The sequence below is a fragment of the Salvelinus namaycush genome, chromosome 3, assembly GCF_016432855.1.
Source record: "Salvelinus namaycush isolate Seneca chromosome 3, SaNama_1.0, whole genome shotgun sequence".
Classification (NCBI taxonomy): domain Eukaryota; kingdom Metazoa; phylum Chordata; class Actinopteri; order Salmoniformes; family Salmonidae; genus Salvelinus; species Salvelinus namaycush.
Window position 1 is genome coordinate 18,187,552 of NC_052309.1, and position 17,747 is coordinate 18,205,298.

Consider the following 17,747-nt stretch of genomic DNA (forward strand, 5'->3'; position numbering starts at 1 on the left):
GTAGTTACAATGAATGCACAAAATATTAGGAACATGTCAAAAGCATTCCATAAGGATGCTGGCCCATGTTGACTCCAATGCTTCCCACACTTGTGGCAAGTTGGCTGGATGTCCTTTGGGTGGTTGCAGATCTTGACACAAACTAGGTGCACCTGGCAGCAGCTATTCGTCCTAGGGTCCAGCAAAATTAAGGCAGTTATACATTTTTATTGTGTGTTGTATGCATGTGTCTCTGCCTATATTTATGTTTCTGTACCATAAGGTGTATTTTTATCTGTTTTTTAAAATCTAATTTTACTGCTTGCTTGAGTTACTTGATGTGGAATAGAGTTCCATGTAGTCATGGCTCTATGCAGTACTGTGCGCCTCTCATAGTCTGGACTTGGGGACTGTGAAGAGACCTCTGGTGGCATGTCTTGTGGGGTATGCATGGGTGTCCGAGCTGTGTGCTAGTAGTTCAAACAGACAGCCCTCTTTGTGGCACCTGACCACACGACTGAACAGTAGTCCAGGTGCGACAAAACTAGGGCCTGTCGGACCTGCCTTGTTGATGGTGCTGTTAAGAATGCAGAGCAGCACTTTATTATGGACAGACTTCTCCCCATCCTAGCTACTGTTGTATCAAAATGTTTTGACCATGACAGTTTACAATACAGGGTTACTCCAAGCAGTTTAGTCTCCTCAACTTGCTCAATTACCACATTATTCATTACTTAGTTGAGACTTAGTTTTTAGTGAATGATTTGTCCCAAATACAATTCTTTTAGTTTTTTTTATATATATATATAAGACTATTTTATTCCTTGCCGCTTATTCTGAAACTAACTGCAGCTCTTTGTTAAGTGTTGCAGTCATTTCAGTCGCTGTGGTAGCTGACTTGTATAGTGTTGAGTCATCCGCATACATAGACACACTGGCTTTACTCAAAGCTGGTGGCATGTCGTTAGTAAAGATTGAAAAAAGTAAGAGGCCTAGACAGCTGCCCTGGGGAATTCCTGATTCGACCTGGATTTTCATTCAAAGGCACTTACATTTTTTGTCTTGCCCATTCACCCTCTGAATGGCACACACACAATCCATGTCTCAATTGTCTCAAGGCTTAGAAATCATTCTTTAACCTGTCTCCTCCCCTTCATCTACACTATTTGAAGTGTATTTAACAAGTGACATCAATAAGCGATCATAGCTTTCAGCTGGATTCACCTGGTCAGTCTTTGTCATGGAAACATTGACTCTGTACCGGTACCCCCTGTATATAGTCTTGCTATTGTTATTTTACTGCTGCTCTTTAACTACTTGTAACTTTTATTTCTTATTCTTATTCATATTTGTTTAACTGCATTGTTGGATAGGGTTTTGTAAGTAAGCATTTCACTGTAAGGTCTACCTGTTTACCTGTTGTACTCGGCTCATGTGACTAATACAAATTGATTTGATTTGTGATGTTCATAATGTTTTGTGCACTCAGTGTATAGTGTTATCTGAAGACAAATTGAAGGGGTCATTTGGACAGAAAATAGCTCAATGGCCCAGAATCATGTTTCTATGGAGATCGATGACTGGGGTAACAGGTGGTAGCTCCATTAAAGCGGAAGTGTGTAATTTTATTATGAAAGTAGTTTACAATTTCACGGTGCAATTTTGCAATTTTGCAATTTGTAGCCACACGAGTGTATCAGACCTGGATTAAAATACAAGTGCCTGTATATGGAAAAAGTATTTGTATGTGTGTGTTCTCTCACACTGTTTCCCTGTCTACTCTGCCACTGTTGGTAACAACACTGAGTCACCTAGCTATGTCTATTCATGGGGTTCTCCCTGCATGCTTTCTCTCCCACTGTTCACCAGACATAACCTAACAATAGGGTTTCCTCTCTTTCATCTCTCACTCCCCAACTAGGGATACTGTAGCTGTCAGTCCTGTCCCTGCATCCTTACACCCTCCCCTGTACTCCCCTCCCCCTCTCCCACACTCCATGTTCTGAACCTTATGGAGTGATTACTTCACATACAAACCAGCCTGTGTATGGCAGATGATAAACAAATGTTGAGGTGGCTTTACACAACTTCATAGCTCAATCATTACTTCCCTTCACACAACTATATAGCTGACTCATCAATTCCCTTCACACAACTATATAGCTGACTCATTAATTCCCTTCACACAACTATATAGCTGACTCATTAATTCCCTTCACACAACTATATAGCTGACTCATTAATTCCCTTCACACAACTATATAGCTGACTCATTAATTCCCTTCACACAACTATATAGCTGACTCATTAATTCCCTTCACACAACTATATAGCTGACTCATTAATTCCCTTCACACAACTATATAGCTTACTCATGAATTCCCTTCACACAACTATATAGCTGACTCATTAATTCCCTTCACACAACTATATAGCTGACTCATTAATTCCCTTCACACAACTATATAGCTGACTCATTAATTCCCTTCACACAACTATATAGCTGACTCATTACTTCCCTTCACACAACTATATAGCTGACTCATCAATTCCCTTCACACAACTATATAGCTGACTCATTAATTCCCTTCACACAACTATATAGCTGACTCATTAATTCCCTTCACACAACTATATAGCTGACTCATTAATTCCCTTCACACAACTATATAGCTGACTCATTAATTCCCTTCACACAACTATATAGCTGACTCATTAATTCCCTTCACACAACTATATAGCTGACTCATTAATTCCCTTCACACAACTATATAGCTGACTCATTAATTCCCTTCACACAACTATATAGCTGACTCATTAATTCCCTTCACACAACTATATAGCTGACTCATTAATTCCCTTCACACAACTATATAGCTGACTCATTAATTCCCTTCACACAACTATATAGCTTACTCATTACTTCACTTCACACACATCCTACTCTTATTCTACTCCACTTAACCTTTAAATATGGTAACTCTCATTTGAGATTAGAAGGGACATTCGCTTTGTAAACTTCAGGTCTAATTCTCTGTCCACTGTACTCAGTGTGTGACTCGCATGCTCAGTGATCATGGGAAAGTCACTGGGGGACAATCAGGGACATCCACTCTGACTTCATTGACAAATGTCAAAGACAAGGTCACTCTTGTATCCTGAAATAACAAAGACTCAATTGTAGCCCAGAGTCTATTTTAGCCATCCAGCAGTCTGAGTTATATACCACAGTCTGACTCTTGTATTGAACATCACACACACATACTGCACAGAGCACACCACACACACACACACACACACACACACACACACACACACACACACACACACACACACACACACACACACACACACACACACACACACACACACACACACACACACACACACACACACACACACACACACACACACACACACCTCCCCCTTTCCTTTTGTCTCAACCCTTTCATGTGGGAGTTCGTCATTTCCATTAGAGATGAGACACTTTACCAAGTTGCAAATCAAAAGGGAACATATTTGTTTATACCTTAAAACAGCCCTTTATCTGTGTGTTTTGAATCTGTGTAAGTAAGGTGTGTGTTTGTTATTCATTGCCAGCAAAAATCCTGTGCTTTTTATGACAGTATTTAACCTGGTTTCTAATGGGTCTTTCCTCAGGCCTGCATGGTCTCTGTAGAAGCCAGTTGGGGGAGCTCCAAGCCCACATTACACCTCCTCTACCCACACTGCAGGCTTACTGATGGAATGCAGCATGCTGGGAAGAGCCTTGAAGTAAGCTGATTTCTTATCGTCAACAGTACTCATTCAACACAGTTTCCACACAAATACCAGTACATTGGCCACAATCCACACGATAAGAAACATATTTAGACACAAAAATACGCATGTGTCATCTGTGGAAGGGTTTTATGGGGAGATAAGTGATGTGGGGTTTATAAAAAGAGAGCTAGAGAGGGAAATGAAGGGAGAGAGAGAGGGAGGGAGATGGTAAATCCTCTTATCAGAGTAGGAGACAGTGGTGAGGACAGGGATGTAAGGTTTGGGGATGTTGAGGCTGGGGGTCCCCCCACGATTACAACCCTCGTACTGCTGCTCTGCTGGGATAGTGGGCACACACCAGGGAGGGGTTAATCTCATCCTCATGCACCGTTCAGTGTGTGTGTGTGGATTGGGGGGTGGGGGGTATTCTGGGCATATGGGGAGATAATCTTCGGGACATGGTCTCTGAGAACTAGCTATAAACCCGGGAGTGAAAGGAAGGTTATTTCTGTGAAATCTCTTCAGAGGGATGAAAAAGAGAGTGGAAACTCTGTCCCCCAAGGGAGGTGGTATAAAGTGAGAATTTGAACACATTAGTGAGCTGGGGGACATGTAACCAAGGAGAGAGGGTAGTAGCACATGAGTGAGTTGAGAGGTAGGAAGAGAGGGAGATGACTCCTGTTCCTCTGTGTAACCCTGTAATCCCGAAGGAGTGGTAGGACTACACACCGAATCTGACACTAACTGTCTGGCCTCTTGAGGCCCCCGCAACATCATACCATGATACTGGTCCTGACTGTATGTTTACATAACTGTGTAGTAGAGAGACAGAGAGCGAGAGCAGTTTAAGGTTGGCCTCATTATGCAGCCTATCAGAGAGCCTGCTCCATTTTGACTCCAGTTGCATGACGCTGCACATCTGTTTCTAATCATAGGCTACTACATTCAACTCAACTCAGTTCAGTCTCCCCTGCTGCTGCCTCTCCCTGGGATGGACAATGAGCTTTTGTCTGTGTGTGTATACATGAGCTCAACATGTTTACTATGTTGAGACAATGAATATAAGAAGAATAACACACTTATTCACCCAATCTCACTCTCTCTCCCGCTGCCTGTAACACACTCCTCCACATCCCCCAAATTCCAGAATCCATGTCATTTGACACCCTCATCTTGAGTAGCCTCTGTATGTGTACTATGGAGAGAAAAGCAAAGGCGGGGGAGGGGCGTATTTATCTTCCAGTAGTGAAGTAGGGGTCTTTTTCACAGAGTACTATTTGGTCTCTGGTTACAAAAAAAACAAGGGGAGGGGGGAAGTGGATTGTTAAAGTGTTGAAGTACATCGAAAGCCTGGATTGCAGCCCATAACATGGAAAATATAACCATGTGAGGAGAAGAAGAGAAAGAAAGTTGAGAAATGAGAAATTATAAAAGAGGAAAGGGGTTGTTGGATAGAGTAAGTTAAAGGGTTTGATGGATAGAGTAAGTTAAAGGGGTTGATGGATAGAGTAAGTTAAAGGGGTTGTTGGATAGAGTAAGTTAAAGGGGTTGATGGATAGAGTAAGTTAAAGGGGTTGATGGATAGAGTAAGTTAAAGGGGTTGATGGATAGAGTAAGTTAAAGGGGTTGATGGATAGAGTAAGTTAAAGGGGTTGTTGGATAGAGTAAGTTAAAGGGGTTGATGGATAGAGTAAGTTAAAGGGGTTGTTGGATAGAGTAAGTTAAAGGGGTTGATGGATAGAGTAAGTTAAAGGGGTTGTTGGATAGAGTAAGTTAAAGGGGTTGTTGGATAGAGTAAGTTAAAGGGGTTGATGGATAGAGTAAGTTAAAGGGGTTGTTGGATAGAGTAAGTTAAAGGGGTTGATGGATAGAGTAAGTTAAAGGGGTTGTTGAATAGAGTAAGTTAAAGGGGTTGTTGGATAGAGTAAGTTAAAGGGGTTGATGGATAGAGTAAGTTAAAGGGGTTGATGGATAGAGTAAGTTAAAGGGTTGTTGGATAGAGTAAGTTAAAGGGGTTGATGGATAGAGTAAGTTAAAGGGTTGTTGGATAGAGTAAGTTAAAGGGGTTGTTGGGTAGAGTAAGTTAAAGGGGTTGATGGATAGAGTAAGTTAAAGGGTTGTTGGATAGAGTAAGTTAAAGGGGTTGTTGAATAGAGTAAGTTACAGGGGTTGTTGGATAGAGTAAGTTAAAGGGGTTGATGGATATAGTAAGTTAAAGGGGTTGTTGGATAGAGTAAGTTAAAGGGGTTGTTGGATAGAGTAAGTTAAAGGGGTTGTTGGATAGAGTAAGTTAAAGGGGTTGATGGATAGAGTAAGTTAAAGGGGTTGATGGATAGAGTAAGTTAAAGGGGTTGTTGGATAGAGTAAGTTAAAGGGGTTGATGGATAGAGTAAGTTAAAGGGGTTGTTGGATAGAGTAAGTTAAAGGGGTTGATGGATAGAGTAAGTTAAAGGGGTTGTTGGATAGAGTAAGTTAAAGGGGTTGATGGATAGAGTAAGTTAAAGGGTATTGTTGGATAGAGTAAGTTAAAGGGGTTGTTGGATAGAGTAAGTTAAAGGGGTTGATGGATAGAGTAAGTTAAAGGGGTTGATGGATAGAGTAAGTTAAAGGGGTTGTTGGATAGAGTAAGTTAAAGGGGTTGATGGATAGAGTAAGTTAAAGGGGTTGATGGATAGAGTAAGTTAAAGGGGTTGTTGGATAGAGTAAGTTAAAGGGGTTGTTGGATAGAGTAAGTTAAAGGGGTTGATGGATAGAGTAAGTTAAAGGGGTTGATGGATAGAGTAAGTTAAAGGGGTTGTTGGATAAGGTTAAAGGGGTTGTTGGATAGAGTAAGTTAAAGGGGTTGTTGGATAGAGTAAGTTAAAGGGGTTGATGGATAGAGTAAGTTAAAGGGGTTGATGGATAGAGTAAGTTAAAGGGTATTGTTGGATAGAGTAAGTTAAAGGGGTTGTTGGATAGAGTAAGTTAAAGGGGTTGATGGATGGAGTAAGTTAAAGGGGTTGATGGATAGAGTAAGTTAAAGGGTATTGTTGGATAGAGTAAGTTAAAGGGGTTGTTGGATAGAGTAAGTTAAAGGGGTTGATGGATAGAGTAAGTTAAAGGGGTTGTTGGATAAGGTTAAAGGGGTTGTTGGATAGAGTAAGTTAAAGGGGTTGTTGGATAGAGTAAGTTAAAGGGGTTGTTGGATAGAGTAAGTTAAAGGGGTTGTTGGATAGAGTAAGTTAAAGGGGTTGTAGGATAGAGTAAGTTAAAGGGGTTGTTGGATAGAGTAAGTTAAAGGGTTGTTGGATAGAGTAAGTTAAAGGGGTTGTTGGATAGAGTAAGTTAAAGGGGTTGTTGGATAGAGTAAGTTAAAGGGGTTGTTGGATAGAGTAAGTTAAAGGGGTTGTTGGATAAGGTTAAAGGGGTTGTTGGATAGAGTAAGTTAAAGGGGTTGTTGGATAGAGTAAGTTAAAGGGGTTGTTGGATAGAGTAAGTTAAAGGGGTTGTTGGATAGAGTAAGTTACAGGGGTTGTTGGATAGAGTAATTTAAAGGGGTTGTTGGATAGAGTAAGTTAAAGGGTTGTTGGATAGAGTAAGTTAAAGGGGTTGTTGGATAGAGTAAGTTAAAGGGGTTGTTGGATAGAGTAAGTTAAAGGGGTTGTTGGATAGAGTAAGTTAAAGGGGTTGTTGGATAGAGTAAGTTAAAGGGGTTGTTGGATAGAGTAAGTTACAGGGGTTGTTGGATAGAGTAAGTTAAAGGGATTGTTGGATAGAGTAAGTTAAAGGGGTTGTTGGATAGAGTAAGTTCAGGGGTTGTTGGATAGAGTAAGTTAAAGGGGTTGTTGGATAGAGTAAGTTAAAGGGGTTGATGGATAGAGTAAGTTAAAGGGGTTGATGGATAGAGTAAGTTAAAGGGGTTGTTGGATAGAGTAAGTTAAAGGGGTTGTTGGATAGAGTAAGTTAAAGGGGTTGTTGGATAGAGTAAGTTAAAGGGGTTGTTGGATAGAGTAAGTTAAAGGGGTTGTTGGATAGAGTAAGTTAAAGGGGTTGATGGATAGAGTAAGTTAAAGGGGTTGTTGGATAGAGTAAGTTAAAGGGGTTGATGGATAGAGTAAGTTAAAGGGGTTGTTGGATAGAGTAAGTTAAAGGGGTTGATGGATAGAGTAAGTTAAAGGGTTGTTGGATAGAGTAAGTTAAAGGGGTTGTTGGATAGAGTAAGTTAAAGGGGTTGTTGGATAGAGTAAGTTAAAGCGGTTGATGGATAGAGTAAGTTAAAGGGGTTGTTGGATAGAGTAAGTTAAAGGGGTTGATGGATAGAGTAAGTTAAAGGGGTTGATGGATAGAGTAAGTTAAAGGGGTTGATGGATAGAGTAAGTTAAAGGGGTTGTTGGATAGAGTAAGTTAAAGAGGTTGTTGGATAGAGTAAGTTAAAGGGGTTGTTGGATAGAGTAAGTTAAAGGGGTTGTTGGATAGAGTAAGTTAAAGGGTTGTTGGATAGAGTAAGTTAAAGGGGTTGATGGATAGAGTAAGTTAAAGGGGTTGATGGATAGAGTAAGTTAAAGGGGTTGATGGATAGAGTAAGTTAAAGGGGTTGATGGATAGAGTAAGTTAAAGGGGTTGTTGGATAGAGTAAGTTAAAGGGGTTGTTGGATAGAGTAAGTTAAAGGGGTTGCTGGATAGAGTAAGCTAAAGGGGTTGATGGATAGAGTAAGTTAAAGGGGTTGATGGATAGAGTAAGTTAAAGGGGTTGTTGGATAGAGTAAGCTAAAGGGGTTGATGGATAGAGTAAGTTAAAGGGGTTGTTGGATAGAGTAAGTTAAAGGGGTTGATGGATAGAGTAAGTTAAAGGGGTTGATGGATAGAGTAAGTTAAAGGGGTTGTTGGATAGAGTAAGTTAAAGGGGTTGTTGGATAGAGTAAGTTAAAGGGGTTGTTGGATAGAGTAAGTTAAAGGGGTTGATGGATAGAGTAAGTTAAAGGGGTTGATGGATAGAGTAAGTTAAAGGGGTTGATGGATAGAGTAAGTTACAGGGGTTGTTGGATAGAGTAAGTTAAAGGGGTTGTTGGATAGAGTAAGTTAAAGGGGTTGTTGGATAGAGTAAGTTAAAGGGGTTGATGGATAGAGTAAGTTAAAGGCGTTGATGGATAGAGTAAGTTAAAGGGGTTGTTGGATAGAGTAAGTTAAAGGGGTTGTTGGATAGAGTAAGTTAAAGGGGTTGATGGATAGAGTAAGTTAAAGGGTTGTTGGATAGAGTAAGTTAAAGGGGTTGTTGGATAGAGTAAGTTAAAGGGGTTGATGGATAGAGTAAGTTAAAGGGGTTGTTGGATAGAGTAAGTTAAAGGGTTGTTGGATAGAGTAAGTTAAAGGGTTGTTGGATAGAGTAAGTTAAAGGGGTTGATGGATAGAGTAAGTTAAAGGGGTTGATGGATAGAGTAAGTTAAAGGGTTGTTGGATAGAGTAAGTTAAAGGGGTTGTTGGATAGAGTAAGTTAAAGGGGTTGATGGATAGAGTAAGTTAAAGGGTTGTTGGATAGAGTAAGTTAAAGGGTTGTTGGATAGAGTAAGTTAAAGGGGTTGTTGGATAGAGTAAGTTAAAGGGGTTGTTGGATAGAGTAAGTTAAAGGGGTTGTTGGATAGAGTAAGTTAAAGGGTTGTTGGATAGAGTAAGTTAAAGGGGTTGTTGGATAGAGTAAGTTAAAGGGGTTGTTGGATAGAGTAAGTTAAAGGGGTTGATGGATAGAGTAGGTTAAAGGGGTTGATGGATAGAGTAAGTTAAAGGGGTTGTTGGATAGAGTAAGTTAAAGGGGTTGTTGGATAGAGTAAGTTAAAGGGGTTGTTGGATAGAGTAAGTTAAAGGGGTTGATGGATAGAGTAAGTTAAAGGGGTTGATGGATAGAGTAAGTTAAAGGGGTTGATGGATAGAGTAAGTTACAGGGGTTGTTGGATAGAGTAAGTTAAAGGGGTTGTTGGATAGAGTAAGTTAAAGGGGTTGTTGGATAGAGTAAGTTAAAGGGGTTGATGGATAGAGTAAGTTAAAGGCGGTTGTATGGATAGAGTAAGTTAAAGGGGTTGTTGGATAGAGTAAGTTAAAGGGTTGATGGATAGAGTAGTTAAAGGGGTTGTTGGATAGAGTAAGTTAAAGGGGTTGTTGGATAGAGTAAGTTAAAGGGGTTGTTGGATAGAGTAAGTTAAAGGGGTTGTTGGATAGAGTAAGTTAAAGGGGTTGTTGGATAGAGTAAGTTAAAGGGTTGTTGGATAGAGTAAGTTAAAGGGGTTGTTGGATAGAGTAAGTTAAAGGGGTTGTTGGATAGAGTAAGTTAAAGGGTTGTGGATATGAGTAAGTTAAAGGGTTGATGGATAGAGTAAGTTAAAGGGGTTGATGGATAGAGTAAGTTAAAGGGTTGTTGGATAGAGTAAGTTAAAGGGGTTGTTGGATAGAGTAAGTTAAAGGGGTTGATGGATAGAGTAAGTTAAAGGGTTGTTGGATAGAGTAAGTTAAAGGGGTTGTTGGATAGAGTAAGTTAAAGGGGTTGTTGGATAGAGTAAGTTAAAGGGGTTGTTGGATAGAGTAAGTTAAGGGGTTGTTGGATAGAGTAAGTTAAAGGGTTGTTGGATAGAGTAAGTTAAAGGGGTTGTTGGATAGAGTAAGTTAAAGGGGTTGTTGGATAGAGTAAGTTAAAGGGTTGTTGGATAGAGTAAGTTAAAGGGTTGTTGGATAGAGTAAGTTAAAGGGGTTGTTGGATAGAGTAAGTTAAAGGGGTTGATGGATAGAGTAAGTTAAAGGGGTTGTTGGATAGAGTAAGTTAAAGGGGTTGTTGGATAGAGTAAGTTAAAGGGGTTGTTGGATAGAGTAAGTTAAAGGGGTTGTTGGATAGAGTAAGTTAAAGGGGTTGTTGGATAGAGTAAGTTAAAGGGGTTGATGGATAGAGTAAGTTACAGGGGTTGTTGGATAGAGTAAGTTAAAGGGGTTGTTGGATAGAGTAAGTTAAAGGGGTTGATGGATAGAGTAAGTTAAAAGGGTTGTTGGATAGAGTAAGTTAAAGGGGTTGTTGGAAAGAGTAAGTTAAAGGGGTTGTTGGATAGAGTAAGTTACAGGGGTTGTTGGATAGAGTAAGTTAAAGGGATTGTTGGATAGAGTAAGTTAAAGGGGTTGTTGGATAGAGTAAGTTCAGGGGTTGTTGGATAGAGTAAGTTAAAGGGGTTGTTGGATAGAGTAAGTTAAAGGGGTTGATGGATAGAGTAAGTTAAAGGGGTTGTGGTAGAGTAAGTTAAAGGGGTTGTTGGATAGAGTAAGTTAAAGGGTTGTTGGATAGAGTAAGTTAAAGGGGTTGTTGGATAGAGTAAGTTAAAGGGGTTGTTGGATAGAGTAAGTTAAAGGGGTTCTCCTCACTCTCTCGTCTCTCTCTCTCTCTCGCTCTCTTCTCTCCTCTCTCTCTCTTCTTCCCTCTTCCCTCTCGCCCTCTCTCTCTCTCTCTGCTCTCTCTCCCTCTCTCTCTCTCTCTCTCTCTCTCTCCCTCTCTCTCTCTCTCTCTCTCTCTCTCTCTCTCTCTCTCTCTCTCTCTCTCTCGCCCTCTCTCTTTTTCAGGTATACCTGTCCATTCGTAGAGGAAGTTCTCCCATAGACATTGAGACATATTTAAACCTGACACAGGGACCCAAGAGTGCTTCATCTGTCACAGCAACAAAGAGACGAGGACTGTAGGTTGGTACCCAAACACACACACACAACACCACACACACACACACACACACACACCCACACACACACACACACACACACACACACACACACACACACACACACACCTCGCCTTCTCAAGCGTACTGTTCTCAGTCTGTCTGTCTTGGCTTCATGGATTTCAGAGAGCAGTCAGTGATTCACTGTTTCACACACACACACACACACACACACACACACCACACACCACACACACACACACACACACACCACACACTCACACCACACACACACACACCACACACCCACACACCACCCACAACACACAACACCACACAATATGTAAGGACACACTCACAGACTGTGCAGCTGTATCCAGGGGACCTCTAGTGCTTCTAGCCAGCTTATACAGCAGGACCTCTAGTGGCTTCTAGCCCACGGTATACAGCAGGACCTCTAGTGGCTTCTAGCCAGCTTATACAGCAGGGACCTGTAGTGGCTTCTAGCCAGCTGTATACAGCAGGGACCTCTAGTGGCTTCTAGCCAGCTGTATACAGCAGGGACCTCTAGTGGCTCTAGCCAGCTGTATACAGCAGGGACCTGTAGTGGCTCCTAGCCAGCTGTATACAGCAGGGACCTGTAGTGGCTTCTAGCCAGCTGTATACAGCAGGGACCTCTAGTGGCTTCTAGCCAGTTGTATATAGCAGGGACCTCTAGTGGCTTCCAGCCACTGTATCAGCAGGACCTCGTATTGGCTCCTAGCCACTGTATACAGCGGACCTGTGTGGCTCCTAGCCAGCTGTATACAGCAGGGACCCGTCGTGGCTTCTAGCCAGCTGTATACAGCAGGGACCTGTAGTGGCTTCTAGCCAGCTGTATACAGCAGGGACCTGTAGTGGCTCTAGCCAGCTGTATACAGCAGGGACCTGTAGTGGCTCCTAGCCAGCTGTATATAGCAGGGACCTCTAGTGGCTTCTAGCTAGCTGTATACAGCAGGGACCTGTAGTGGCTCCTAGCCAGCTGTATATAGCAGGGACCTCTAGTGGCTTCCAGCCAGCTGTATACAGCAGGGACCTCTAGTGGCTTCCAGCCAGCTGTATACAGCATGAACAGGAAGAGTTGAAAGGTGTACCTCTAGTGGCTTCCAGTCCCCCCCAGCTGTATACAGCAGGGACCTGTAGTGGCTCCTAGCCAGCTGTATATAGCAGGGACCTCTAGTGGCTTCCAGCCAGCTGTATACAGCAGGGACCTGTAGTGGCTTCCAGACAGCTGTATACAGCAGGGACCTGTAGTGGCTTCCAGCCAGCTGTATACAGCAGGGACCTGTAGTGGCTTCCAGCCAGCTGTATACAGCAGGGACCTGTAGTGGCTCCTAGCCGACTGTATCAGCGGGACCTCTAGTGGCTTCCGGCCATCTGTATACAGGCGGGACCTGTAGTGGCTCCTAGCCACTGTATAACAGCAGGGCCTGTCCAGTGGCTTCTAGCCAGCTGTATACAGCAGGGACCTCTAGTGGCTCCTAGCCAGTTGTATACAGCAGGGACCTGTAGTGGCTCCTAGCCAGCTGTATACAGCAGGGACCCGTCGTGGCTCCTAGCCAGCTGTATACAGCAGGGACCCGTCGTGGCTTCTAGCCAGCTGTTTACAGCAGGGACCCGTCGTGGCTTCCAGCCAGCTGTATACAGCAGGGACCCGTCGTGGCTTCTAGCCAGCTGTATACAGCAGGGACCTGTCGTGGCTTCTAGCCAGCTGTATACAGCAGGGACCTGTAGTGGCTCCTAGCCAGCTGTATACAGCAGGGACCTCTAGTGGCTTCTAGCCAGCTGTATACAGCAGGGACCTGTAGTGGCTTCTAGCCAGCTGTATACAGCAGGGACCCGTCGTGGCTTCTAGCCAGCTGTATACAGCAGGGACCTCTAGTGGCTTCTAGCCAGCTGTATACAGCAGGGACCTCTAGTGGCTCCTAGCCAGTTGTATACAGCAGGGACCTGTAGTGGCTCCTAGCCAGCTGTATACAGCAGGGACCTCTAGTGGCTTCTAGCCAGCTGTATACAGCAGGGACCTGTAGTGGCTCCTAGCCAGCTGTATACAGCAGGGACCTGTAGTGGCTCCTAGCCAGTTGTATACAGCAGGGACCTGTAGTGGCTCCTAGCCAGCTGTATACAGCAGGGACCTCTAGTGGCTTCTAGCCAGCTGTATACAGCAGGGACCTCTAGTGGCTTCCAGCCAGCTGTATACAGCAGGGACCTGTAGTGGCTCCTAGCCAGCTGTATATAGCAGGGACCTCTAGTGGCTTCCAGCCAGCTGTATACAGCAGGGACCTGTAGTGGCTTTAACCAGCCGTACTATTTTCCCTCTAATGGTTTTAAAGGTCTATGCTTTTTTCAGTTCTATTCTGGTTCCCTCCAAACCCATTCACTCCAAAATGTGAAATAGTCAAGAAGTAACCATCCAGAATTCACTACATGGCTCATTGTGGTCTGTGCCCTGTACTGACAGTGTGATTGTGTGTTCATCCCCCAGACCCCATTGATATTGTGAAGGATTACATTGCGCCCCATGAGTACCTGGTTGAGGAGGACCCTAAGCTTTATGTATCGGTGAAAACCCAGCGAGGACCACTGACTGATGACTGGATCGAAATGATCAACCAGAACCCCACCCAGAACCCGGTCATGTGTGCCTACAAGCTCTGCAAGGTGGAGTTCAGATACTGGGGCATGCAGTCCAAGATAGAACGCTTCATACACGATGTTGGTAGGTACTCTGTGTGTGTGTGTGTGTGTGTGTGTGTGTGTGTGTGTGTGTGTGTGTGTGTGTGTGTGTGTGTGTGTGTGTGTGTGTGTGTGTGGTGTTGTGTGTGTGTGTGTGTGTGTGTGTGTGTGTGTGTACTGTATTGTGTGTGTGACTGCTCTGTGTGTTGTTCCTGCATGGTGCTTGATCAGTACATGAGGATTGACAGGTTCATTAGTGTATTTCTAATGAACGTATGCATGATTGATGGCTACTGAGAGAAAGAAAGGAGAATCATTAAATTGTTTGGAATTGAGAGAAATGGTTGTGATAATGTTATTAATGTCCTGCCCTTCCCTTTCCCCTTCTCCCCCCAGGCCTGTGTAAGGTGATGATATGTTAGGTCGGTAGGTAGTTAGTTAGTTAGTTAGTTAGTTAGTTAGTTAGTTAGTTAGCTAGTTAGTTATGATACTAACCTGTCCTCTCCTCCCTGCAGGCCTGCGTACGGTGATGATGTGTTAGTTAGTTATTGATTTGATACTAACCTGTCTCTCCTCCCTGCAGGCCTGCGTAGGTGATGATGTGTTAGTTAGTTAGTTTGTTATGAACTAACCTGTTCCTCTCCTCCCTGCAGGCCTGCTAAGGTGATGATGTGTTAGGTTAGTTAGTTAGTTATGATACTAACCTGTCCCTCTCCTCCTGCAGGCCTGCATAAGGTGATGATGTGTTAGATTAGTTAGTTTATGTAGTTATGATACTAACCTGTCTCTCTCCTCCCTGCAGGCCTGCGTAAGTGAGTGATGTGTTAAGTTAGTTAGTATGTTATTATACTAACCTGTCTCTCTCCTCCCTGCGGCCTGGTAAGGTGATGATGTGTTTAGTTAGTAGTTAGTTAATGAACTAACCTGTACTCTCCTCCCTGCAGGCCTGTGTAGGTGATGATGTGTTAGTAGTTAGTTTGATGACTACCTTTCTCTCCCCTCCCTGCAGGCCTGTGAAGGTGATGATGTGTTAGCTAGTTAGTTAGTTTGATACTAACCTGTACTCTCCTCCCTGCAGGCCTGGTAAGTGATGATGTGTTAGCTAGTTAGTTATGATACTAACCTGTCTCTCCTCCCTGCAGCCTGCGTAAGGTGATGATGTTGTTAGCTAGTTAGTTTATGATACTAACCTGTCCTCCTCCCTGCAGGCCTGGTAAGGGATGATGTGTTAGTTAGTTAGTTATGATACTAACCTGTACTCTCCTCCCTGCAGGCCTGTGTAAGGTGATGATGTTGTTAGTTAGTTAGTTATGATACTAACCTGTACTCTCCTCCCTGCAGGCCTGCGTAAGGTGATGATGTTTAGTGTTGTAGTTAGTTGTAGTTAGTTAGTTATGATACTAACCTGTCCTCTCCTCCCTGCAGGCCTGCGTAGGTGATGATGTGTTAGTTAGTTAATTAGTTAGTTGATTATACTAACCTGTACTCTCCTCCCTGCGGCTGCGTAAGGTGATGATGTGTTTAGTTAAGCTAGTTAGTTATGATACTAACCTGTACTTCCTCCTGCAGGCCTGTGTAAGGTGATGATGTGTTAGCTAGTTAGTTATGATACTAACCTGTCCTCTCCTCCCTGCAGGCCTGCGTAAGGTGATATGTGTTAGTTAGTTATTTAGTTAGTTATGATACTAACCTGTCCTCTCCTCCTGCAGGCCTGCGTAAGGTGAGGATGTTAGTTATTAGTAGTTAGTTAGTTAGTTAGTAGTTAGTTATATACTAACCTGTCCCTCCTCTCCTGCAGGCCTGCGTAAGGTGATGATGTGTTAGTTGTTAGTTAGTTAGTTAGTTAGTTAGTTAGTTAGTTAGTTAGTTATGATACTAACCTGTCCTCCCCCTGCAGGCCTGCGTAAGGTGATGATGTGTTAGTTAGTTATTATTTATTATTAACTAACCTGTACTCTCCTCCCTGCAGGCTGCATAAGGTGATGATGTGTTAGTTAGTTGGTTTGATACTAACCTGTCCTCTCCTCCCTGCAGGCCTGCGTAAGGTGATGATGTGTTAGTTAGTTAGTTAGTTAGTTATTATACTAACCTGTACTCTCCTCCCTGCAGGCCTGCGTAAGGTGATGATGTGTTAGTTAGTTAGTTATGATACTAACCTGTCCTCTCCTCCCTGCAGGCCTGCGTAAGGTGATGATGTGTTAGTTAGTTAGTTAGTTATTATACTAACCTGTACTCTCCTCCCTGCAGGCCTGCGTAAGGTGATGATGTGTTAGTTAGTTAGTTATTATACTAACCTGTACTCTCCTCCTGCACCTGCGTAAGGTGATGATGTGTTAGTTGTTAGTTAGTTATTATTAGTTAGTATAATACTAACCTGTACTCTCCTCCCTGCAGCCTGCGTAAGGTGATGAGTGTTAGTTGTAGTTAGTTAGTTAGTTAGTTAGTTAGTTAGTTATGATACTAACCTGTCCTCTCCTCCCTGCAGCCTGCGTAAGGTGATGATGTGTTAGTTAGTTAGTTAGTTATAGTTTAGTTATAATACTAACCTGTACTCTCCTCCCTGCAAGCCTGCGTAAGGTGATGATGTGTTAGTTAGTTAGTTAGTTATTAGTTAGTATGATACTACCTGTCTCTCCTCCCTGCAAGCCTGCGTAAGGTGATGGATGTTTGTTAGTTTTAGTTAGTTAGTAGTTAGTTATTAGTTAGTAGTAGTTATTATACTAACCTGTACTCTCCTCCCTCAAGCCTGGTAAGGTGATGATGTGTATTAGTTAGTTAGTTAGTTAGTTAGTTAGTTAGTTAGTTAGTTGTTAGTTATGATACTAACCTGTCCTCTCCTCCCTGCAGGCCTGCATAAGGTGATGATGTGTTAGTTAGTATTTTGTTATTATATATACTGTACTCTCCTCCCTGCAGGCCTGCGTAAGGTGATGATGTGTTAGTTAGTTAGTTAGTTTATGATACTAACCGTTCCTCTCCTCCCTGCAGGCCTGCGTAAGGTGATGATGTTTGTATTTAGTTAGTTAGTTAGTTAGTTAGTTGTTATGATCTAACCTGTCCTCTCCTCCCTGCGGCCTGCGTAGGTGATGAGTGTTTAGTTAGTTAGTTAGTTTTATTATACACCTGTACTCTCCTCCTGCAGGCCTGCGAAGGTGATGATGTTAGTTAGTTAGTTATGATACTAACCTGTCCTCTCCTCCCTGCAGCCTGCGTAAGGTGATGATGGTTGTTAGTTAGTTTAGTTAGTTAGTTAGTTAGTTAGTTAGTTGTATAGTTATACTAACCGTCTCCTCCCTGCAGGCCTGCGTAAGTGATGATGTGTTAGTTAGTTATTATTATACTAACCTGTACTCTCCTCCCTGCAAGCCTGCGTAAGGTGATGATGTGTAGTTAGTTAGTTAGTATTAGTTGTTATATACTAACCTGTACTCTCCTCCCTGCAGCCTGCGTAAGGTGTGATTGTTAGTAGTTAGTTAGTTAGTTTAGTTAGTTAGTTAGTTAGTTAGTTAGTTAGTTAGTTTATTATACTAACCTGTCCTCTCTCCCTGCAGGCCTGCGTAAGGTGATGATGTGTTAGTTAGTTAGTTAGTTAATTAGTTAAGTTATAATACTAACCTGTACTCTCCTCCCTCA

The 17,747-nt window shown here is 42.7% G+C and overlaps 1 protein-coding gene across 1 annotated transcript in view; it reads left to right on the forward strand.

The window, feature by feature from the left end:
* Positions 1 to 1,524: 1,524 nt before the first annotated feature.
* The window catches only part of LOC120043168 (membrane-associated phosphatidylinositol transfer protein 2-like), a 45,202-nt gene continuing 28,979 nt past the window's right edge, over positions 1,525 to 17,747 (forward strand). Inside the window, exons 1-2 of the mRNA XM_038987851.1 lie at positions 1,525 to 1,564; positions 13,924 to 14,157. Coding sequence (XP_038843779.1) covers positions 1,525 to 1,564; positions 13,924 to 14,157 — 274 coding nt within the window. The remainder of the gene's footprint in view (positions 1,565 to 13,923; positions 14,158 to 17,747) is intronic.